The sequence below is a fragment of the Hippopotamus amphibius genome, chromosome 7, assembly GCF_030028045.1.
Source record: "Hippopotamus amphibius kiboko isolate mHipAmp2 chromosome 7, mHipAmp2.hap2, whole genome shotgun sequence".
NCBI lineage: Eukaryota > Metazoa > Chordata > Mammalia > Artiodactyla > Hippopotamidae > Hippopotamus > Hippopotamus amphibius.
In genome coordinates, this window is record NC_080192.1 from 70,584,809 (window position 1) to 70,608,925 (window position 24,117).

General features: G+C 42.0%; 1 protein-coding gene across 1 annotated transcript in view; it reads left to right on the plus strand.

Moving 5' to 3' along the window:
- RMND5A (required for meiotic nuclear division 5 homolog A) overlaps nucleotides 1-20,051 on the plus strand; it is a 57,746-nt gene extending 37,695 nt beyond the window's left edge. Inside the window, exons 5-9 of the mRNA XM_057740954.1 lie at nucleotides 12,588-12,754; nucleotides 13,453-13,618; nucleotides 16,060-16,162; nucleotides 18,112-18,266; nucleotides 19,540-20,051. Coding sequence (XP_057596937.1) covers nucleotides 12,588-12,754; nucleotides 13,453-13,618; nucleotides 16,060-16,162; nucleotides 18,112-18,266; nucleotides 19,540-19,603 — 655 coding nt within the window. The 3' untranslated portion in view covers nucleotides 19,604-20,051. The remainder of the gene's footprint in view (nucleotides 1-12,587; nucleotides 12,755-13,452; nucleotides 13,619-16,059; nucleotides 16,163-18,111; nucleotides 18,267-19,539) is intronic.
- Nucleotides 20,052-24,117: the final 4,066 nt, after the last annotated feature.

Below are 24,117 nucleotides of genomic sequence, written 5' to 3' on the forward strand. Positions count from 1 at the left end.
AAAGAAGCTGGATGATAGAAGCAGTGATATTGTTGTGAGGTCATAGCCTTAGAATCCTGGTATTTTAAAACTGGAAGTATGTGAGATCATTGTTACCAGGGGGAAAAATATAGTTGGGAAGATCTTTCATGATTTTTTATAAAATACAGTTTTTTTTTCCTTCTACTAACCCATTTAATTCTTCATAGCTTAGTTTTCTGTTTCTCATCATTTCTCAGTTCCTAGAAAATTTTGCAAAGTTCTAAAACCAGTCTGGTGAACAGGCAGAGATAGATTCCTGTGTAAATTTATAAATTACAAATTTCTGTATAAATTATAAATATGAGGTAGTCTCATTTATTTTCATTCTTTAAAGATATAAATATCCTTTAAGCAGCACCACTATGTACTGTGCTAAAGCAGGTACCCCCAGCACCTCTTAAAGTATGGCAGCCCTCCTCTCTACTTTCATACTCCACCTAAATGATCAAACATCTCTACATGAGAGTGAGAGGGCCTAAATATAAAAATGTAAGGGGTTTCTCAGTTGTTTTATAGTGATTTAGAAATAATATATGAGCTGTTATTTGCGGTAATATTCACTTATCCATTAATTTCTCAGAGTTTTCATCAGACTTTTATTGAGTGCTTACTGTGTGCCAGAGACCATGCTGAGTATTTGGACTGCCTTAGCCCTCAGAACACTCAAGGCTTTTTCCTTCTGGAGAGAAGAAAATTCATAAGACCCTTGAACTTTGTGCTTTTTCTATAAGCTCTAAGTTTCTTAATGATGACTATAGAATATATATCAATTATTTCTGTAAATGTTTTCTGTTATTTGTAGCCTCAAAGCATGCCTCTCAGACAAAGAGAGGACTCATTCCATCCACTTGGCAGTAACAGTGGAAATTACTATACGGTCGTCCCTCAGTATCTGTGGGGATTGGTTCCAGGAACCCCTGTGGGTACCAGAATTCATGGATGCTCAAGTGCCCTATGTGAAACGGCCTGGTATCTTTGGCCCTCCATATCCGCAGGTTCTGCAGCCGTGGATACGGAGGGCCAACTGCACAGTGAAAATGTTCTTGTCTCGCTTTTCTGGGAGTATTGCTGTGTTAAATATCTGCATGTGGGGATGTGGTGGTAATTATAGTTCCCTCTTTCGGAGTGTGTATTACACGCCCGGCATTGCTGTGAGCATTTTCCATATATTAACTTATTCAGTCCTCATAATAACCCCATGAAGTAAGTACTCGGTTTACACAGGAGGACTTGAGCCTGGAAGATGCTCCATGGAAAAAAGTATGTGAAATCAAAAGGTTCATCAAGGACAGCTTCACATGATATTCGCGAATACTCTCCTCTAAGAGAGTCACTTTAGCATGTTAGATGGGCCATCAACAGCCCTGCGGTAAAGAAATTCACTTAACTTTGTAAAACTCAGTGTTTCCCATGCGTATTTAACCAAAGACTCCTTGTGTCCTTCCACCCCCAATAACACCTATTAAAACTCGCAAAATTGGGACTTCCTAGATGGTGCATTGGTTAAGAATCCGCAGACATGGGTCCGAGCCCTGGTCTGGGAAGATCCCACATGCTGCAGAGCAACTAAGCCCATGTGCCACAATTACTGAGCCTGCACACTAGAGCCTGAGAGCCACAACTGTTGAGCCCACGCACCGCAACTACTGAAGCCAGCGTGCCTAGAGCCTGTGTTCCACAACAAGAGAAGCCACTGCAATGAGAAGCCTGCACACCACAACGAAGAGCAGCCCCCGCTCTCCGCAACTAGAGAAAGCCTGCATGCAGCAATGAAGACCCAATGCAGCCAATAAATAAAAAATAAAATTAATTAATTTTTTTTAAAAAGGAGAAAAAAAATACAAAATTGGAAATCTATAGAATGTAAGTTTGGGAGATGTTAGTTTAATAGAAATCTCCATTACGGAAATGCAGACTTTTCCAATTCTTGCCTATTATTGGTGGATGCAAAGCAAATACTTACTCAGCATATCTTATGGGCAAGGTACAGAAAATTCACTGTACTCAACTTCTACCGAAAGTTGAAAAATGTGGAACATGAGTTTCAGGGATTTTGGTTCAGATACACGGGGGAAATCTTTCATATTTCATGAGTGGCATCTTCTCTTTGTAGCTGCTGGGAAGAAGCACCGCGGCACTGTTCACCCAGGAGAGAAAGAAGAAGGTGAAAGGCTGCAGCAGCTCCCCCGCAGCCTAGGCAGTTGAGGCAGAGGCCAGCCAGAAAGGTGAATACAGATAGAGGCCATGGAGGGACTAGATGAGCAGAAAGTCTGGTGGGCATTAACTATTAATTGCAACTAATAAAAGACAGTGGAAAGAAGGCAGTAAAGAATGGTGACATGGCAGACGGAAGTGGCAGAAGGCACAGCTAATTATACATACAAATCTAGTCAGGACCCTGCCTACACTTCTGGGTTTGTGTACAGCTTTTACTCCTCATCCCGAATGCTTTCTCTATGTTTTGAGTTCCTCTTGGCACCTCACATAGTGCTTATTTCGTAGTAGACACTCAATAAATGATGGAATAGTTTGAAGGAGAACTTTGAACAAACATGACCTCCTCCTTCATGTGGCAGAAAGAAGCAGAGCCCAAAAATAACTAGTGTCAAAAAGAGAACAAAGGTAACCTAATAAGAGGAGATGGAGAAAATTAGAAGAATAGAAACTGTCCTTGTAACTCCGTGCCAGTTACTGACATTTTGAAAGTGCTGTGTTGAGGGGAAGCTGGTTGGTTGTGTTCTAAAGGTGTTTCAAAGAGTAATACTGCCTCGGAAGATTTGCCACAGTCTAGCACCTGACTCTCAACCTCGCAGACTTGGAAACCTGGTTTTTTCAACACCTGGAGCAGGCCCAGGGGCCTCATAGGACTTGTTTAGAGGAATTTGCAGTTCTGTTTGCAAAGCCTCAGTGGGATACCATAAGGGAACAGAAACTAACTGTGTTATAGAAAGAAAAACTAACTGATTGTAAGAAAGAGAGATGTTATAGAATTTTTCACAGAAGGAGAGAAAATCTGTTTCATTAGTCTAGACCACTGCCGAATTTTAGATTGCACAGGCTGTGAACAGTGTCAGGCAAGCTGTTGAAATATGAGAGGACTCCATCTCTAAGCCTAGCGATTAGGTGAGGCTGGAAATAAAAACCACAGAGGGATGTGAGGTGAGCTTGCCATTGTGGTTTCTTGGTGGCGTGTGTGTGAACGGTGGTTCTGAGGAGAAGGAAATGGTTGCCGGACTTAGAGAAATGGTCATGTCAGTGAATAAAACATGATTTATAAACAGAGAAAGGTATTAGAAATTGAAAATGAAGGAAGCAAGCCAAGGTGCCTGGTCATAGAGCCTTGACTGCCATTGGAAAAGGGGGGTGACAGTGATCAAGCCATTTCTGGTGTCTGTTTTCTCATAGTTTTGTCTTCCTGAATCAGTCAGTCTTGCTGATTCAGGCATTTTTAATAGCCTCGTAGAACCACAGAATAAAGACTCTGATAGATGTACCATTGGAGAAAAGGAATCAAGATTTGAACAAGTTGAGTTTTTGCTTGCACAGTTTGAGGATTTTTTTGTTTTGTTTTTTTCTTTTTTTGTTTTGTTGAATGGTGGGGGTTCTTAATTCTGAATGGGCAGAAAGAGATGAGTTTGAAATACAGTTTTAATTCACTAGGTCCATGCACTAAGTCTGGTGGAGAAAGAGTGACCTTATTAAAAAGAAGCTAATTGAAAAAGGAAAGAGGTGCCCAGTGGAAAGAACACAGAAGAGAAAAAAGCACAATGGAATATAAAGACCAAAACAGAAAAAATATCTGGGGTGAGGACATCGTTTTCTGTCATCTGTTTTATGCTGGTTGCTGGCAGACGTGTGTATGAAGTTGCAAGACAGCGGATACTCCTCAGGAGGAAGAGGAGACATGGCCATCTCTTACCTGGACCCATCCTCACCAAGGACTTAAGCATTATTGGAAACGAGTGGGCAAGCCATGACTATAGAGAGATGAAGAATCTTCTTTTTAAAAAAGGGAAAATTGAAATAAACCATTGGTGAGATTAAGTGTTTAAAAGTAAGGAGCTGAACTAGGCCAGGAGGGGTGACTAAGGGAGACTCTGGAATTTGTTCTTATAAAATGCTGATCTGTTATTAATTTAGCCTCATCAAACACTTGGTTTTGTGGTAGGAAACTAGCAGTAAATAAGGCAGTGTCATATTTAAGTACTTTATTAAATAATCACCAGTCTGTAGAACTGTGCTGTGGCACGCTGGCAGCCACTTGTCACTTGTAGCTATTGGGCATGCCCACCAAGCCCTGCATTAGTAAGGACCTCATGTAAAGTGGAAGTGTGAATGTTGCTGTTTAAGGAGATTCAAATGCGCGACCCTGTCGTTTGTGTGGTTTCTTAAACAGCATGTAAGGAGGACAGAGATTTATACCCGCTCTGAGATGAGTGAAATGTTTGTAATGCCAGCAGTGGGCTCAGATCTGAGGAGTTACCGTTTGAAAATATCTCAGAAATGCAAAAGGGAGCTATCCTAAAGCAAAGTGAGAGGGGTCTTCACTTTTTTGGCTGAATTCTAGTCTCTGAATTTTTTAAGCACTTAATTCAGTCACGAGTAATGTTCAGCCAAGTCCACACCTGTGGAGTAAACACATGTCACTCACCTCCCTGAATGTTAGCTTTTACCCTCAAGAAGATAGCCCAAAATAGACTAGAAAAAGAAGGCACCTGTAAGCCTTTTTAAAAATGCCATGAAAGGGGCTTCCCTGATGGCACCGTGGTTGAGAATCCGCCTGCCAATGCAGGGGACACAGGTTTGAGCCCTGGTCTGGGAAGATCCTACATGCCTTGGAGCAGCTAGGCCCATGTGCTACAGCTGCTGAGCCCACGTGCCACAACTTCTGAAGCCCATATGCCTAGAGTCCGTGCTCCACAACAAGAGAAGCCACTGCAATGAGAAGCCCACATACCGCAACTAGAGAAAGCCTGCACGCAGCAATGAAGACCCAACACAGCCAAATAAAAATAAATTTATTTTTTAAAATGCCATGAAAGGTCGTAGTGGAATGTGCTGTAGGAACTGGCAAGGGGCATTTTTATTCCCTATTAAACCAGAAACACACCAACCCAGGCTGGCAGCATGGTGAGAGGAGAGAGATGAACACACAGTGCTTACCTGTGGAAAAGAACAGCTAGCTGTGAAGGTGGAGTCTTGTTGTAATTAATTTTGGATTAATACGGAAATTCTAAACATGGCGCTAACAACGGGCCAAGTCTTTTCGGAGGCCTGACAGTGAAGATAATTAATGCTTCGTTTCTGTGGGGTAATTGCGGAGATGTGGGTTGCTTCTAACTTAGTCACCTAAGTAAGCAGTATTGTTGTGGGGTCTTTTTTTATGGAAGAGGCCCAGAAGGTCTCTTTATTATTCACTGCAGTGGCAGTGAACAGAGAGAACTGTGACGTAGGCGACCTTACTGGGTGTCCTTATTTTGGTCTACAGTGTTTCTCTAAACAAGGAGTGGTTCCGAAGCTGGCAGTGCTCTTGTGGCACACATTGGAGATTTGGGAGCAGAATTTCTTTTAGAAACCACAGTGAAGCTAATAATTTACCTGAATGTTTACATTTAGCTCACTGGTTGTAGTATAGCGGTCATTAGTTTTTTTAAAAATTAAAAGTCAAAAGTTTTCTGCTAGAAATACCGCTAACCAGAATACAAAACCCCATTCCCTGATTAACTTTTTTGTCTTTCTGTTGTTTGTCTTCTAGTGCTTTGTAGAAAAGTGGATTAAGTTTTGGGGCTGATGGTAGTTTCATGCTTTTGTAGTTTCATGTGCTTTGTTGTTTTTGGATTTGCTTGTTATCAGGTTACTTAAGGCTGTGACTGTCTTCTACCCCTTATTCCTGCTCAGTAAATCAAACACCCAAATACCCAGGGTGACCTTCTGGTGAAGAAAACTTCAAAATATTTGGAAGGGGATTAACTGGTACATGCTGATTCCCACAGAGTTGGTTCTATAAAAATCAGAGCAGCACTGAGTATTACATGAACGTGCCCAAGTAACTCTTTTAAATGTACTTTTCTTATTAATGAATTTGGAGAACGTTAGACCTATCCATTCAGTAAACACACATTAAGTAGTTTATTATTGTGTATTTGTGCCAGTCTCTGGGCTCAGTGCTTTAACTAGCCCCCTCATTTAATGCCCATAACCCTTTTTTTAAAAAAATTTTATTTATTTATTTATTATTTTGGGGGGGTACACCAAGTTCAATCATCTGTTTTTATACACATATCCCCGTATTCCCTCCCTCCCTCCCTCGACTCCCCCCCACCTCGAGTCCCCCCCACCCTCCCCGTCCCAGTCCTCTAAGGCATCTTCCATCCTCGAGTTGAACTCCCTTTGTTATAACAACAACTTCCCACTGGCTATCTGTTTTACAGTTGGTAGTATATATATGTCTGTGCTACTCTCTCGCTTCGTCTCAGTTTCCCCTTCACCCCCTGCCCCCTCCCAGACTTCGAGTTCTCCAGTCCATTCTCTGCATCTGCGTCCTTGTTCTTGTCACTGAGTTCATCAGTACCATTTTTAGATTCCGTATATGTGAGTTAGCATACAATATTTGTCTTTCTCTTTCTGACTTACTTCACTCTGTATGACAGACTGTAGGTCTATCCACCTCATGACATATAGCTCCATCTCATCCCTTTTTATAGCTGAGTAATATTCCATTGTATATATATGCCACATCTTCTGTATCCATTCATTTGTTGATGGGCATTTAGGTTGCTTCCATGTCCTGGCTATTGTAAATAGTGCTGCAATAAACATTATGGTACATGTTTCTTTTGGGATTATGGTTTTCTTTGGGTATATGCCCAGTAGTGGGATTACTGGATCATATGGTAGTTCTATTTGTAGTTTTTTAAGGAACCTCCAAATTGTTTTCCATAGTGGCTGTACCAACTTACAGTCCCACCAACAGTGCAGGAGAGTTCCCTTTTCTCCACACCCTCTCCAACATTTGTTGTTTCCAGATTTTGTGATGATGGCCATTCTGATTGGTGTGAGGTGATACCTCATTGTGGCTTTGACTTGCATTTCTCTGATGATTAGTCATGTTGAGCATCTTTTCATGTGTTTGTTAGCCATCTGCATGTCTTCTTTGGAGAAATGTCTATTTAGGTCTTCTGCCCATTTGTGGATTGGGTTATTTGCTTTTTTGGTATTAAGCTACATGAGCTGCTTGTATGTTTTGGAGGTTAATCCTTTGTCCGTTGTTTCATAGGCAACTATTTTTTCCCATTCTGAGGGTTGCCTTCTAGTCTTGTTTATGGTTTCTTTCGCTCCATAACCCTTTGAGTTGCTTCCATTTTACACTAAGGAGACACTTGAGAGCATTAAGTAACATGGCTTTGATTCACACCACAGAGCCAGGATTTAAGTCCATGCGTGTTTGACTCTGTTAACCTGCTTTCTCTCTCATGTACCCCATTCAGAGTGGGGGTGGTTCAGGCAGAGCCCCTGCCTTAAGAGACCAGAAACTGTCCTACCAAGTAGATGGCATGAAGAGCTGAGAGAGGTTTGAGTAAAGAACCTCTCGAGTTCTGTGGATGGAGAGACGAGTAGGAAACTTGTAGAGAATGTGGTTGTTGAGCCTGGACCTTGAATTTTTCAGTTCTGTTCACAGCTACTCATTTTGTTTGATTGTACTTTTGTGAAAATATAACTAGCACCTACACTGGGAGATAGGACCATGGCTTGTAATTTCATAGAAGGAACAAGTTTCTCCTTCTGGACCACCTTTCATTCACCCGGGCACACCTCTGTTGATGGTGATGCATGTTGCTACATCAGGTTGTCTGAATCTGCTTGCAGGTGTTTCTTGGCCTGCCCCTCTCTCTGCCTCCATTCAGTTCTCAGCAGGCCTCTTATTTTCCTCCTTTTAATTCTTCACACCGCATGACAGATGCCTCTAATTTACCCTGTGGGCCAGTCACTGGGTTCTTCACCTTCCCTGTGTTGTGTAACTTCCCCTTTAGGCAGCAGCTTCTTGGTTTCCCAGCCTTCCCTCATCTCAAAAAGCAGAGTGGGGGGCAGAAGTCTTGGTGATAACAGGCTCAGTTCCTCAAACTTCTTTCTCCGTTGTACCACTCTGGGCCATCTTTGCTTTTATAAAGTAACCTCCTGCCCCTAAGATCCTTATGTTTTTTCTCTCCTATTTCTTTGCTCTACTGAACTGATGGACAGTTCTCTCTGCACAATTCCAGTATGCCCAAATTTCATTTCCCACAGTTTAGTTAAATAACACCAATTCCCCAGCAACACAGGTCAGGTTCCAGTTACCATGATATATTGTGAGCAGCTGCATAAAATACAGACTTCCCTGCCGGCTCTTCCGTCCACCCATCGCTGCATGTAACAGACATGCGTCATGATCGTGACGGGTCGTGTGACTGCTTTTTCAGTTTGTGGGTGATTGGTCACAGCGCATCTGTTATTCATTTCTCCCTCAGACAGCAGGTGTGTGGTTGTAGTGCTTCCTCACCTCTGGTGATAAGCCCACATGATGCATTACAGAAATGGGTCATTGAGGGACTTGGTCAACAAAGATGAATTGCTAGAAGTGAAACTGAATGCCCTGAGGAAGATTTGAAAATAATGACAGCAAAGTGAAGCTAGGACGAGACGTAGGCCTACAGGAAGCTGTGGTACAATGCATATTGAAAAGTCTGTGAGTGTAGAAACCAAGGTAAAGTTGCTTCAACACCTATTTTAAAAAAATGTGTTTATTTATTTATTGGCTGTGTTGGGTCTTGTTGTGGCACATGGGCTTTCTCTGGTTGCAGAGAGCAAGGGCTACTCTTCATTGTGGTGTGTGGGCTTCTCATTGTGGTGGCTTCTCTTGTTGCGGAGCATGGGCTCTAGGTGCTTGGGCTTCAGTAGTTGCAGCACATGGGCTCAATAGTTGTGGTGCACGGGCTTAGTTGCTCAATGGCATGTGGTATCTTCCTGGACCAGGGATCGAACCCATGTCCCCTGCGTTGGCAGGCAAATTCTTAACCACTGTGCCACTTAGGAAGTCCAACTCCTTTTAATTTAAATTGCACTAGGAACAGAAAGCTGCTTGTGGTTTAAATGATGAAGCATTTACTTCTACTTTGGATTGAAGACTATAAACAAACAAAACAAACCAAAAAACCTCCTATCAGTTTGGCTAACATTCAGACCAGAGGGTTGAAGTTAGTTGCCTCATTGAAAGGAAACAGTATTAAAAGGAGATTGGAGAAGGACTTGACTGCCAGTAAAAGATGGTTTCATCATTTTAGAAATCATCGTGAATTGACTAACATTAAACTGTCTGGGGAGGCTGCTAGCATGGATAAGAAAGCTGCCGTGAAATTCATACCCAGGTTCCAAAGATATTATGATCAAGAACTTAACACAGCTAGAGATGTAGGACTGTGAGGTGGTCATGAAGGACATCAGGACAGATGAACTCTCATATTAGGAGGAACACAAAGTGTTAAACTGTTACGTACCTGGCCCGTTAAGTGTAGCCCAGGAACTAGGGTCAAGAAGGTACAAATGCAGGGGCCCAGGTACAATCCTGGGATACGAGGGAGAGGCCCCATCTGCAAGGGTTTCACCCTAATGCTTAAATGTGCTTGTGTGTTTACAGGCTAAAAATGGGGTGTATTATCCTTAGCTTAGAAGATGAAATTTTGCCGGAGTCGGAGAAACTTAGAAATGTTTATTCTTATCCCTTGCTTTGGGAGATTTAAGTTTAATATAACATTCAGAAGTTAAGTGAAGATAATACATTGTTTCAGAAAAAAATGATAGGAATATGACTTTAAGAAACGTGTGAGGACTTCCTAGGTGGCGCCGTGGTTAAGAATCTGCCTGCCAATGCAGGGGACACAGGTTCGAGCCCTGCTCTGGAAAGATTCCACATGCCGCGCAGCAGCTAAGCCCATGCACCACAACTATTGAGCCTGCGCTCTAGAGCCCGTGAGCCACAACTGTTGAGCCCATGTGCCACAACTACTGAAGCCCACACTCCTAGAGCCCGTGCTCTGCAATGTGAGAAGCCATTACAGTGAGGAGCCCACACACCACAATGAAGAGTAGCCCCCACTTGCATCAACTAGAGAAAGCCCGTGTGCAGCAACAAAGACCCAATTCAGCCAATAAATAAAATAAAATAAATAAATAAATAAGTAAATGGAAAAAAAAGAAACGTGTGAAAACTTGCATTCTGTGAACTTGGGTTTTGTATTCTTGCTACTCTGCAGCTCCTTTTTGTAATCGGTGTCTATTTTGCCTAAGAATCTTGGTAGGGGGACAGGAATTAGCAATGCTAGTTTTTCCTGATTATTTTGTAGCCCTGTCTGTAGCAAAATTTGAAAGTGTGTAAAAGTAAATTCAAGTAGTAAATTAGGAATTACATTGTCTAAATGCCTCTCCAAGTTTAAAAACAAGGTACATATATTTATAGCTTGAAAAGCTTGAATTTCTAATTCATAGCTTGAATTACCTTTAAGAAAAGTAATTTGCAATTACCTTTAGCTCTTTGATGAAAAAAAAAGTTAAGAAATTTTGTTTAGTTTTGCATTAGCTAAAAAAGTTATTACTTTTTAAGTATAAAAATAAGTAATATGTGTTCATTATAGAAAACTTGGAAAACTATCTTAAAAATCAGTCACCTGGCCTGCTGTTAGCTGCTGTTCATCGGTGTGTCCTCCTGGGTGTCTTCCCCATCCCGTGCTGCTCTAATAGTTGGTGCCCTGCTCTGATGAGTCCTGGTCCACACTGTGGCAGTTGATGCATGACTCCAACTTTCCCAGAGTCATGACTGTTGAAAATTCTTGCAACTAGAAGTTATTTTTTTCCTGTATATCACCCCCCCGCTTTAACATTGTATCGTGAACGTTTACCTATAAAAATGAAATAGATTTTTTCCTCTTTTGTAAGTTGCCCACTTAAGGACTTTGCCCTTTCCTGTTGGCCTTCATCGTTTACTAAAATTTGTAGTTACTCTCTGTAAGCTCCCTTCGTTGACTCTTGCAAACGCTTGCATATCTACCTCACATCAGAAACAGAAAAAAGAAAAGGCTCACTGCCTGTCTTTGCTTGGTAGCAGGAAAACATACTCATGCTTTTATGAGTTTGAAGGGGGTAGGGAAAACTTTTGGTAAGTGATCTGATGTAAATGCACTTGTTTGGACCTGGAAGTCAGGAAGGTGCCTGACAGAGGGGCAGACGCACAGTCCTTTGGGTACCGACAGCTGGTGTTGGGCATTCATAAGGGACAGCTGTGGGGTACCTGGTTGGTGTCACCAAGTCACCAGACTTGGTGTTGCAACCAGACTGCATTCATTTTAGAGCCGCGTAAGGATCCAGTGCTTACTTAAATGTACGCTAATATTTCCAAGGGCCAAATGATTAGTATTTTTAAAAATCGCTTTGCTTTTGAGGTCCAAGAAGCTTCATGATTTGTTTCTAAGAGGTAGATGCATCAGCAGGTTGATTAGAATATTCATATGCATGTGCAGCCCTTTTGGGGAAGGACAGGATCCAGTGAAAGTGCTGCTCCGGGAAGTCTAGTCCCAGTCTGCTGTTTCATGATGAATAACCTGCGGCATTTGACTCTTGTAGTTTGCAAGTTACTCGGTGTTTCTATTCATCCCCAGTAGTTCAGATTCTGAGGATCCTTAGTGAATTGGGTTAAGTGGGGAATATTTGTCCAACTAACGATCACATTAAAGAAGAATGGTACTGACATCTTCTGCATGTTAATATGTTTCAAGAAATGAAGCAGTGCTTCTTACCACTTGCTTGCAAATCAGATTTTAACAGCTGACGTATACTTTTCTGCTTTAGGGCTCACCTTTAACTGGTAGTCCCAGCTTAAGATTGGTTATTCCAACTGTTTGCACTATAGAGGCTGTGTCACTGTACTTTGGATGATTCAAAACTGCATATTGTTCTTTCCCTCATTAGCACTGTTTGTACAGATCTTGTTGGCACTGTGTGATGACACTATATGATATTTTTACAGCTTCATCTTCCTGATTAAACCAAAAGCATCTTGAGGGTAAATACTTAGGACGATTTCTGTTACTAATCTCAAAGCAAGTAACACAAAATCTTGCACCAGTGAAAGTTTAAACATAGGTGTTCCCCTTCAGAATCTTGTGTTTCATTTATAGACATGCCAGTTTAATGGGAAAAGAGTAGTAGATCTAGGCAGTCAGTAGTCAGTCTCATGGCTGACACCTGCTTCAAAGTGTGACCTCGTTACAATTCCAGATATGTCAGAGGCAATCTTGTCTTGGTGTTAAACCTTTTTAAATATGTAATTGTTACCTAACTTAATATTTTTTCTTTCTTTCACTGGCTGCAGAGCATCTCTAAGTGTAGTTGCTTTACTTTCTTTACGGAAGTCTTATTACCACCGACTTCCACAAGATGGCAGACTAAACCCATTTTTTGGTGTTAGGTTTCAAACCATTTTTAACACACATGCCTGTGCTCTTAATTACTGATAAAAATCTTTTTTGCTTTTTCTTTAGATGGGCAGTATCAAACCGAGAAATGCTCATAGCCCAAAACAGCTCCTTGGAATTTAAGCTGCACAGACTGTATTTTATTAGCTTGTTAATGGGCGGAACCACAAATCAACGAGAAGCATTACAATACGCGAAAAATTTTCAGCCATTCGCCCTAAATCATCAAAAAGGTGAGTGTGGAGTCAGATGGTTTTAATGATTGGAACAGGGCCGTAACTGCTGCTGAAATTTAAGTTTATCTTAACTAGATCTAATATATATTTGCTTATAAACTGAAACTGTTGTAGATGATAAATCACTTACTAAAAAAAGCTTCTTGACTGGCTCTAGAACAAAAGTAAAGCATTAAAGCCTCTTAATTGAGAATCTGAGAGAGGCATTGCACTTTGTGGGATTCTGTATTAAACTAAGAGGAGACAGAGGAAAAGTAAAGTATGCACTTTCCTATCTCCCCCACCCTACCACCGTACTGCAGTTATGGCCACGACAGAGCATCTTAAGGTACAGCAGGGTGGCAGCAGTTAACCCCAAGTGTCAGTGTAGGGGGACTGTCTAGTTCTACAGCCAAAGATATGTGATGACTTCATTTATGATGTAATTGTTATTCCTCTAGATAATGGTAATTATACTATGCTGTGTATAAGAATAAAATAAGCTCAGTATTTAGTGCTTTCCTTTTCTACTTTTTCTCTGTGCTATTTCTGTAATAGAAACCAAGCTTAAGGACCAGAATTTTAAAAAACACTGTCAATAAGTGATTTTACGCTGTGTCAGCTGGGGGAGTTCTTGCCATTTTCAGTGTATCACTTGCAAGCTCTGCTTCAGATCTGATCATTCACACCTCCAAATTGCTGCTGCTTTTGTTTAGACATTCAGGTTTTGATGGGAAGCCTCGTGTACCTGAGACAAGGGATTGAGAACTCACCGTATGTTCACCTACTTGACGCAAACCAATGGGCTGACATCTGTGACATCTTTACACGGGATGCCTGTGCCCTCCTGGGGCTCTCTGTGGAGTCCCCACTCAGTGTCAGGTATGGGAATCGTGTTATTGAAATGTGCCTTGCATTGGTTAGTTCTGCTTAATTTGCTGTCTAGTTCTTGATGTTTAAAGCTGAGAACATGTCTTTCTGAAGAAAAAAGGACAGTTGGTTATTTCAAGAGATGGTCACAGTTGGCAGTGACATAGTTCTAAGTGTGGTCTGTGATCCTTTGGGGGAGGCTTTTCCACTGTGCTCACATTGTGGGTTGAACTGCTCCAGCCTTAGCACAGATCAGGGCAGTGGTCCCAAACACCACAAGGACTTGCTGTGTTCCTCACCACCACGCCCTTTCAGATGTTTTAGTGTTACTTAAGAATGTTCTTGGCAAAACGTTAAAAATCACTCACTTTACTAAATCTTGACCTTTGAGTGTACATCTTTTTAATATTTTGTGTGCCCGAACAGGAAGTTCAGGTAAAGCACTTCAGCGCGTGCCACGTCCTGAGACCATATGCTGGTTGTCTCAAGAAAAAGCATCTGTGTGATATTGGAGTTATGAGCTGAAAAATTGGTTGCTCTTTTCCGGGAACACAGTTTTTACTGGAAAAATCACTAAAAGACAAGACTATAGTTATTCACACTCAGGTTTTTGGCAGATGTTTATTCAGATGAATGAAGTGAGCCTGTCGCATCGGGGAAAGCAACTGGCAGGATCCTTTGCCACAGGGGTAAAATTCAGGCTTTTAAGCTAAAACAGAAAGTTGGGAAAACTTTAACCTGTCACTCTGAGTTCGACAGCTTCCCCGTATGCTTAAAGACATTTCTCATAGGTTGGTGGTGACGGTAATGAATTTGAATTTGTTGGTATGACATAATGAAGTGTGCTGAGACGTGGAAGATCTGCTCGATCTTACAAAATCACGCATGAGTAACAGATTCAGAGTACAGAGACCGTTGGGTTTTAGTGGAGCAGGGCACAAAAAACACAATGGCAAGGATTCAGGTTCCACTTTCCAACTCACCTTTAAAAACACTACTACTTGCTGAGCTTTGGTGCGGCGTTAAAGAAGAATGTCCACAATTATCTGAAAAGGCGGTTAAAGTACTACGTATCCGTGAGGCTAGATTTTTTTCACTTATTTCAACCAGAAGAATCCATTGCAACAGACTGAATGCAGCGGAAGTTGTGAAAATCCAGCTGTCTTCTGTTGAGCCAGATGTGAGAAAGATTTGTAAAAATGTACAATAATGCCGCTCTTCTCACCAATTTCTTTTTGTTTTGGAAAATATAGTTTTTTTTTTGTGAGAATGTTATTTATAACATGTAATGTGTTTATTATTTTTAAGTGAATATTTTAAACACTTCTCAGTTTTAATTTCTAATACAGTAAATAATAATAGATATAACCCACAAAACCAAATGCTCTTTGAGATCCTTAATATTTAAGCCTGTGAAGGGGTCCTGAGATCAAAAGGTTTAAGAACCTGTTTTAAGAAATAACTTTTTTGGGGACTTCCCTGGTGGTCCAGTGGTTAGGACTCCGTGCTTCCACTGCAGGGGCTGTGGGTTCCATCCCTGGTCGGGGAGCTAAGATCCCACATGCCGCAAGGCACGGCCAAAAAAAAAAAAAGACAAAACTTTTTAAGCTCTTCTGTTTGTTTGACTCCTCCAGCATTTTGAATGCCTGGTATGTGCCAGGCATTGTGTGGGACACAGGGATGAATGAGGAGCAGCCTGCGTGCCACAGGGGCTCCACCTGGGCATGGGAGATAGACTCGTGCAGTTAACTGTAAGGTGTGGTGGGGCTGCAGGTCCGGTTCTCTGGGACAGACTCCGAAGTGGGTGGAGACTGACGTGCAGGAGGTTTCCGGGGCTCAGCCGCTGTGGGGAATGAAAGCAGCAGGATCAGGCAGAGGGAAAGGTTGGGCCCTGATGCAGTCTCCCCAGAGGCTTCAGCCCGGACGCCTGCAGGGCTCTGGAGCTGCCGGGGCCTGTGGAGTTGTCCCCAGTTGGGACAGCTTTTGTATCCTCAGGTGGAGCAGTCAGTTGAACCTGACCCAGGTCAGATTGCTTTCTTCAAGTGAGGACAGTCCCGAAGAGGACTCCGCAGAGTTGACCACCAGCACTTCCAGATCTGCGAAGTGCGTCCTTCTGCCCTGGTCAGGGGTGACCCGGGTCTGGAAGGAACTGTGCGAGGAAGTGTTTTGAAGTGTCATTAATGTTAAGAATGCCATTGGTGACTGGTAGGCAGAGCTTATTAAATCTAGTGTTTTGTAAACTGTGAGACTGTGTGTGTGTGTGTGTGTGTGTGAGAGAGAGAGCACACGTGTGTACACGTGCACACTCTACTTTAGTAAAACAGAGGGCTTTGTAATACTTAGATTCCAACGACTGAGGCTCTCTGCACACAACACAGAGTCTGGAGGAACTGGCGTTTCCTGGGACCAAGCTGTTTGGCCTGGCAGTAACATTTCCTCTTCTGCCCTCCCAGTTTCTCAGCAGGTTGCGTGGCGCTGCCAGCTTTAATTAACATCAAAGCTGTGATTGAACAGAGGCAGTGCACGGGAGTGTGGAACCAGAAAGATGAGTTACCTGTGAGTGCCCTTTTCTCTTGGTTATTACCTTTCCTGTCATTAGAAGAACGTGGATGTTAAGGATTTTAAATGCCTGTCTTGCCTTTTAATCAGGGAACCTCACTGGAGCCGTTTGACAGGGATTCTTTTATGTGTATGTAGATGTGATTAAACAGTAGAAGTGGGGAGCTAGTATGTTTTGGAGGCACTGGAGGGGTTTTCTTAGCATTTTGACTTAGAGTGGCAGTGACAGCCAGTGAGGGAAAACATCAGAAGTGGGGAGGGTGGATGTGTTGTAGCATGTGGGGTGTTCTAAGTGCAGTTGATAAACCACTCATACTGTGAAGTTTTTAAAATATGAAAGCAGTGAGTCAGCTTGATTTAGTTTTGTCTTAAACGTTGATATTTATGAGATCATGGGTTTGTGCTGGTTGTATTTTTTTATACCAATTAAAATAAGTGTATGGCCGTTGAAGGCCATCGCAGTAACACCTGCGGTCATCGGTGGCCCTCCTGTGCTGTGTCCACTGCCGTCGAGCACCAGACAGTGGATTTAAACATCTGCTCCAATCACGTGCCAACTCTCTAACTTTTCAAAACAGTAGTTTGTCCGTCTCTAAAATGGGGACCCTCCTTCTCTACATGGGGCTGTCATGGCTGGAAATAACAGAGGGATGCTAGAATAATGTGAGACACATAGGAGAGAGTTTTGTTGCCATAGTGGTTATGACATGGAGCAATAGCAGAGGTCAGCATGTGTGTGTGTTGCCACCAGGCCTCTGACAGTCGGCACTGCAGCTTTAATGGGAATTATCATTCCCGTCATGACTTTGTCACGGACCCTAAAGGGCTAAAATACACTTTTTGCTTTTGTTCTGCCACCCCGTGCGCAGGTTTCTCTGCAGTTGCCTTGTTCTTCCAGCTGGTAACTGTCGGTTGGCTGCCCCAGCTTCTCAGAGATCCGTTCTGATTAAAGGCACAGGTGTGCGCCCAGTCCCGGGTGTGGTCAGGACCCCAGCAGTGGGTGCCCTGCGTGGCTGCCGCTCATGTGAGCAGGTGAAAAGGACTTGCACCTTCACTCGCTTTGCTGAGGCAGGTGCCTGCAAGCACCTGGCAGTTTCCCAGTTGTATTGTGGGTATCTTTGACTCTCGTGCACTAGAACAGAGCACACCGAAGTCCAAATTCACCCAAAGCCTGCGTGCCAGGGTAGTAAAACAGTTGCGGGGGAATGATCTGGTCATTTTTCTCTCTGGGTTATTGTTACACTTTGCCAACTTTCTTGAAAGAATCTGGGCAGTAGACCTTTATATTGATAGCACGTTTAGATTTAGAAGGAAAGAAAACAGAAAGAACTGATGTTTGTGGCGCCTCTGTCATGGCTGACCACTATGCTAAGGTGATGTCATAGTTTTTGTTTGTTTTGTTCTCTATACACTTGCTATGGGCTCAGATGGGTGGGTTGTGAATTCTCCAGCTGAACTTTTGTTTAAAGCCCTTGTTTCAGGTGGTTTCTTTGGACAACTACACACAAAACACGGGAAACCCACACAGCAGTAAACAGTGCTTAGTCTGCCTTTAAAGGAATTATCACACTGAATTGTATCACCTAGCTAGGTGTGCTGTAAAGACAGTCAGGATTTCTGGCGGGTTTACTCTTCTGTATATCCTGATGTGTTTTCAAGAGTGTTTGACTTCTAGAGCATGGCCTTGCCTTGGACTCGTGCTCTCAGGCATCAGAATTTGGTTTGATATGTAGTGTTGTAAATAATTTTGAAGGTTAATTTATAATTGTGAGTTAATACTTTGAATCCCTAAGACTGTCCATCTTTGAGTTAGTTTAGAAGAGTGCTGTAAACAGTCACCTTCAGATGAGTAGGTCTGCTTAATGTTCTTTGCTGCAGAGTACATATTGACGTGTGGATGGTTTTCTGAAGTATAACTTGAGCCTTTTACCTTTTTTAAAAAACAGATCGAAGTGGACCTTGGTAAAAAGTGCTGGTATCACTCAATATTTGCCTGTCCTATTCTTCGTCAGCAAACAACAGATAACAATCCACCCATGAAATTGGTCTGTGGTCATATTATATCAAGAGATGCCCTGAATAAAATGTTTAATGGTAGCAAGTAAGTGTCTGACTTCTTAAATGTAAAGAATAAAAAAATACTCTTTTGGAATTTAGTGGGAAGATAAGTAATGAGGATAAATAAATGTAGCTAGGATTTAGATATAAGTAGATTTCTCAACGGTTCATTTAGTATAGCGGGTGGTATGTGCACATTTCTCAGTCTTGAATTTGTTCATGGATTTGTTGATTAGATTTATAAGCATGAGCTTTAACTCTTTAACTTTTTGGGTGGGTGATACATTGTCATACCAGCCTCTCCCATGCTTCTTGCACAAATGGTAGCATACTATATACTGTTCTGAACTTTGCTTTTTTCATTTTGTGATACATCTTGGAGATCCTTTTTTATGATGTAGAAAGAGACCTTATTCTTTTTTCAAGCTGCGGAGTATTCTGCCATATGGAAATATAATTCATTTAACCAGCTCCCCAATGATGAGCATTTCACTTCTGTTACTGTAAAGTGAATTACCATATCTGTATGTGATTTATAAATTTGTAGAATTGGACTTGCTAATTCAGTGGGTGTGTACGTTTATAATTTTTATACATAACCCAATTTTAAAAAGCAGTCTCAAAACCCTAATTAATTGTAGCTCAGGCAGCTAGAAGATTTCTCATCGGAGTTCATCTCAGACCCACTACGGTGAAGTCTTTCTTTTAAGAGAAGGCCCTGGTGTGTAATGAAGCTGTTTGTGCCCTTCCCAGCAGCCCTGGGAGTGGTGGGTGGCAACTAGAAGCCAGAGCTCGATCCTGGTTCAGACCATGCTGGTTTCGTGGGCCACTACAGGGTGTCCTGTGCCCCGATAGGGCACGGAGTCTGCTCCGGGTAGGCTGCATGCCTTGTAGGCTTGGCAGCTGGCATCAGGTTTGCTGCATGTGAGTGGATTGTGACACCAGTACATCTGAAAGTCATTTTGAGCTAGGTGCAAGCTAAACCTCGGAGAAGAAAAATTAGATTTACTTCTGAAACCCCCAAAGCAATTTTCAGAACAGTTGACTTGGTTTTGTTTTCAAAATAATTTTCACTGATTTCCACTGAAGGAGAGCCTTGCAGTTTAAGGTCTGGCTTGGATGGTGTTTGTTTGTGACCCTTCAGTGCTTGGCTTTTGTAATAAGGGAAAGTAGAGTTTATCCTCATAGCAAAAAACAGATGTGCGCGCACGCGCATGTGTGTGTATAATTGTTGAAGACAGCCTGTAACTAGATAACAGTTGAATGTTCAGTACTGATCCTGTTCCTTGATTCAGTGTTTTCTTTCTTGTCTTTAGATTAAAATGTCCATATTGTCCAATGGAACAGAGTCCAGGGGATGCCAAACAGATATTTTTCTGAAGAAATAACTTTAGTTTGCAATTTGTAAGCGGAGCTGAACCGAGAGCGCATTTCAGAAGAGACCGTTCCATTTAATGCAGCTAACCAAGGACTCCCGTGTTTGTATAAGCTACCGCTCCAGAAACTTTGCCCACATTCTAGTGCGCACACCGGGGCGTGCTCCCGATGGATGTTACCGCAGGGCTTTATCATATTCTTGGTCTTCACTTCTGATCAAGTAAATACACCAGCAGTTGTCATTCAGTGCAGGTTTTTGTACTTAATTATATGGTGATTTTTTTACTTTTTAAGAGCAGAAACAGAGATTTACCTTCCCGCCATGTGTTTAACATTTCTCCTTGCTTTTACTTTTGTCATTCTCCTGATAACTGTAAGCCTTGAGAATGTTTGTGGAAAAGTTTTATTTCCTGTGACATACACAGAATTACATGAAAATTCTTCAGAAAAAGTTTGAAAATCTGAATTGTGGTTATGAAACCAATTTGCAGGGGGTTTTTTTGCTTAAGGAAGAAAGCTGTGAGAGATCCCCAGTTTTCTTTTTGACGTTTTCCTCTGCTCCAGCTCTCACCGAGAGGTCAGCTGACCTGACCCAGCTCTGCTTGTAGCCTCAGCGGGCTGCCTGTTATAAAACTCCGTCATGAATTTATTAGCAGGTTGGTGTGAGCAGTCTTCCACTAGAACAGAGTGGAAGTAGTACTATTGTTTTTTTGCTTTTATTGCCAAGAGGTGCTTGTTTTAAAAGTGTGTTCAATAAAACAGAATTCTGAAGTTAGAAGTGTTCTTAAGTTGATACTTGCTCTCTTGGTCTTGGTAGTCCTCTTTGAAATCTGCCTTCAGGACTTGGCTGTCTATATCGCATTTGTATATCATCGCAGGCACAGTGTTGCGTGTGTGTATATATATGTGCACCAGCATCAAACGTTGTGAATCTGGAAGGGAAGAAGCATGTTCCAGTCCTAAATTGCAGTTACCAGACTCATCACTTTCAGTCCTTAAAGTTAGAAGCTAGCGAATTTCCTGTAGTGCAGAATATGTTTATTGCTGTTTTTGTATTCGAATAGTACACTGTCCAATGCCTCTCTTCTGCAAAGTGCATCATCTCATTGACTGTGAATCTGTATATTATTCGGATGGATACAGATAATGCTCTTTTCTCTTGTGAGGTATCTTCATTTAATGCACTGTCCAGAAACAGCCATGTGTAGGAGTCTTTCTCTGTCTGATGAACTACACGGAAAAGACTTCTATGGACATAATTCTGACTTAAACCCATGAAGTTATTACTTCATTTTGAGAAGAATGTCATATGGAAATCACCAAATACTTTGCAACTCTATTTCGTCTGACACGGAACTGAATACCAACATAGGAAAACTTTCATGAGGAAATGAAGAAAGAAGAATACACAGAAGCAAAGAGAAATGTGACGCTTCACATTTTAAACTGCCGAGTGACTTCGTTTGCAGGGGAGGGAGGTACCAGATTTGGTGCTAAGTTAAATGGAAACCGGCAGCCTTTGCTATAGTGTACACCAGCCTGGATGGTTTATCGTGGAATGTTTACCTGAGAGAACTGGGATTTGTTTGTAAAGGAAAGGAGTACCGCTTGATTGCTGTGTGTGGTCAGGCTGATGTCAGGGGTTACTGTGTGCTGTGGGGCTCAGCTGGGGATTTGATTGGCCTGCTCAGCGCTCACTTTGCCCGACCTCTGGCTCGGCCGCACAGCTTTCCTGTTGGAACCCCCTGTCCGCTAACACAGTGAAGGAAAAGAGCAGAGACAAACTCCTTGGACTCCAGGAGAAGGTAGAGCACTCCAGGCAACACTCTGGCCAAGGCTGTAAAATTGATTTATTATGTATTTTTTCCTTTGAATTAAACCCAGAGGGTCTTTTTCTTTCTCCTTTCTCCCCCCCTTTTTCTTTTTACCTTTTTCTCATTAGGCCAGATTTAGTTTTAGTCACAACTTATTCTCCCCTTTCCACCTCAAACACCTACACATCATTTAGGCTTTACGTAAGGTTTGAACAATACAGACATTGCTCTAAAGGCTGGTGGTAAATATTTTGGCGGCCAGACACTTCACACTGCTGGCTCAGGCCACTTTCAAGGAGAAAAACCAGAGAGAGCTCTGCTTTGTCCCTCTCCCAGTGTTGGGAATCCTGTTGACAGTTTTCTTTGCAGCTCATGAAACTTTAGAAGGAATATGCTTTAATGGAAGCATTTGATTTTACACCTTCCTGTGCGAGGTCCTTGTGGTCCTACTGGGCAGGGTTAGGGCCAAACATTGGAAACTCTGTTGATCTGACAATTTAATATGCAAATGATGTCATGTGACCTTCTTTAATTAAATGCGTGGACTTAAAATTCACTGGTGATTAAATATGAAGGAGAGAGGTGGGTTTGAAGAGGCCAGACCGTAACCAAAGATGCTGAAATACAACATGCTGTCCTTTCTCCTCTAGAAACATCTTCATCAGTGGTGTCAGGACCATGTCATGGCCGAGGCTGTCGTTCAGCAGTGTGGGAGGAGGCACTTCCTCTTGCAAAAGGTTGTGATAGAGCCCAGGATTTTACAGTCAGACTAATTATAACAATGTCCATTGAAAAACAGAATTTCCGAATGGTTTCTTAAATTTCTTTAGGAAACCACTTCCAGTCCACCAGTTGTGGACAGAGGCCCTGGGACTGTGCTAAACCAATAAAACCTTATCAGATCCTTAGGTTCTGATTCAGAGCATCTGCGCTTTCAAGTTCAGTCTGAAGTGCAGTGGCTAAGGTTGTCTTTTGATCTTTTTTCCTCCGTTGTGTGATCATCACAGATGCCATGTCTGTTGTTTTAGTGGTGATTATACGATACTTCTAATACAGAAATGAACGGGTATTGGTGCCTCTTGATTTTTAAAATTCTGAAGAAAAGAGCCACCTCATATTCATAAGGGTGTGTGAGTATTTTGTGGGTGTATGAACATTTGATTGAAACTAAGAAAGTTATGAAGTAAATCTTTTGTTTTGATTTTTCTGTAGCAGCTGATGTAGACAGAGACACTAAAACCTGCACCACATTATGTGGGGGAACGAGGATCCTTTTCTCTCTCCAGGTGGTCCCATAGGTTATGCAGTTTAAGTTCAGTGTATTTTATGCTGTAAGTTCCTTTCCACCTCGGTGGTTTCAGCCTTTGGGACAGTAGATACTGCAGAAACCAAGACCTCTTGGTTTATCCGCACAAGACAAGCTGCTGGTAGACATTAGCCCTCTGGTTTTCCAGCTCAACCTCTGATTAAGTGGATTGACAGTCAGGCTGGCCAGTCTGCTTAGTCAGCGGACTCAGGTTCTTTTCAGGGAAGGCATGGAGGCGTGTTTGGTTAATTTCATCTTTAGGATGTGTAAGGTGAAGACACACACAAACCAAATACCTTTCATTACTTAACTCTTCGTACATCATCCTTGGTTACATGAGAATGCTGTGGTCTTGAGGGAACATCGACAGGGAATACACGGAAGGTTTGGTGCTTTGTGAGCCTGTCCAGCCACGGCAGGGGTTATGTAATAGAGTAGTGTTTACCAGAAGCAGGTACAAACTTCACGGACTATGCTTATTGAACGATTATTGAATAGATACCAAAAATAGAATGACAAATGTATTTTGATAGCAGATGAGGCAGTTAGTTTTAGGGCAAGTTTTTTGGCTGTTGATTTTACTTCAAGACATAGGGACAGAAAACAGTTTAGTTTTCAAGCCATTTCCCTCTGCAATTCCACACTGTGGTGAACATATGCTTCATTTACTTCCAAAGAGGCAGAAGCAGCTGGAATTGGCTTATAGCACATGCTTTGTTTCATGTTATGGGTGACGACCTACCCTCTTGTTTTCGCAGTCACTTGATGTTCTCCAGCAAGGCAGATGTGGGGTTCACTAGGACTTAGTGCCTGATCTTTTCTTTTGGGAAGGGGTGAAAGTGAATGTATTGGGGATGGGAGGGAAGCTAGGAGAAGAAAATGGGAGCGTGAATGAGTGTGCATGTGTCTGAAATTCACCATATACCCCCACCTGTGTCTAGCAAGGAACAGGTATTTAATGTATTTTTGCTCCTGACTGCAGTGTGCATGTATTTTCTTCCCCTCCTCCATGTTTTTTAAACTTACACTAAAAACATTCATCAAATCATCTTGTTCAGATGGCTCAGGATTGTTTTTCTTTTGCTTATTACCCTGTGCTCTTGGGTTCGATAGTATTTCTATAATTATGTAACAATAGTGTTGCACTGTAATCTATCATATAGAGCTATATGTATGGAAAATTTTGATCAGTTTTTTTAAGAAATGTATCCTGTTTGCAAAGGCACAATAAAGTTGCATCTTATAGACTATAGGCAATAAAGCTAACAATAAACCTTATTTAACACAAACCATATCCACATTCTCTGTTCATTTGATCTTGAGAAAAGTCTAGCATATCCAGTAGTTTCAGGGATATCATTTTAACTTAAAAGGTTCTGATATATTTAATTTATAAA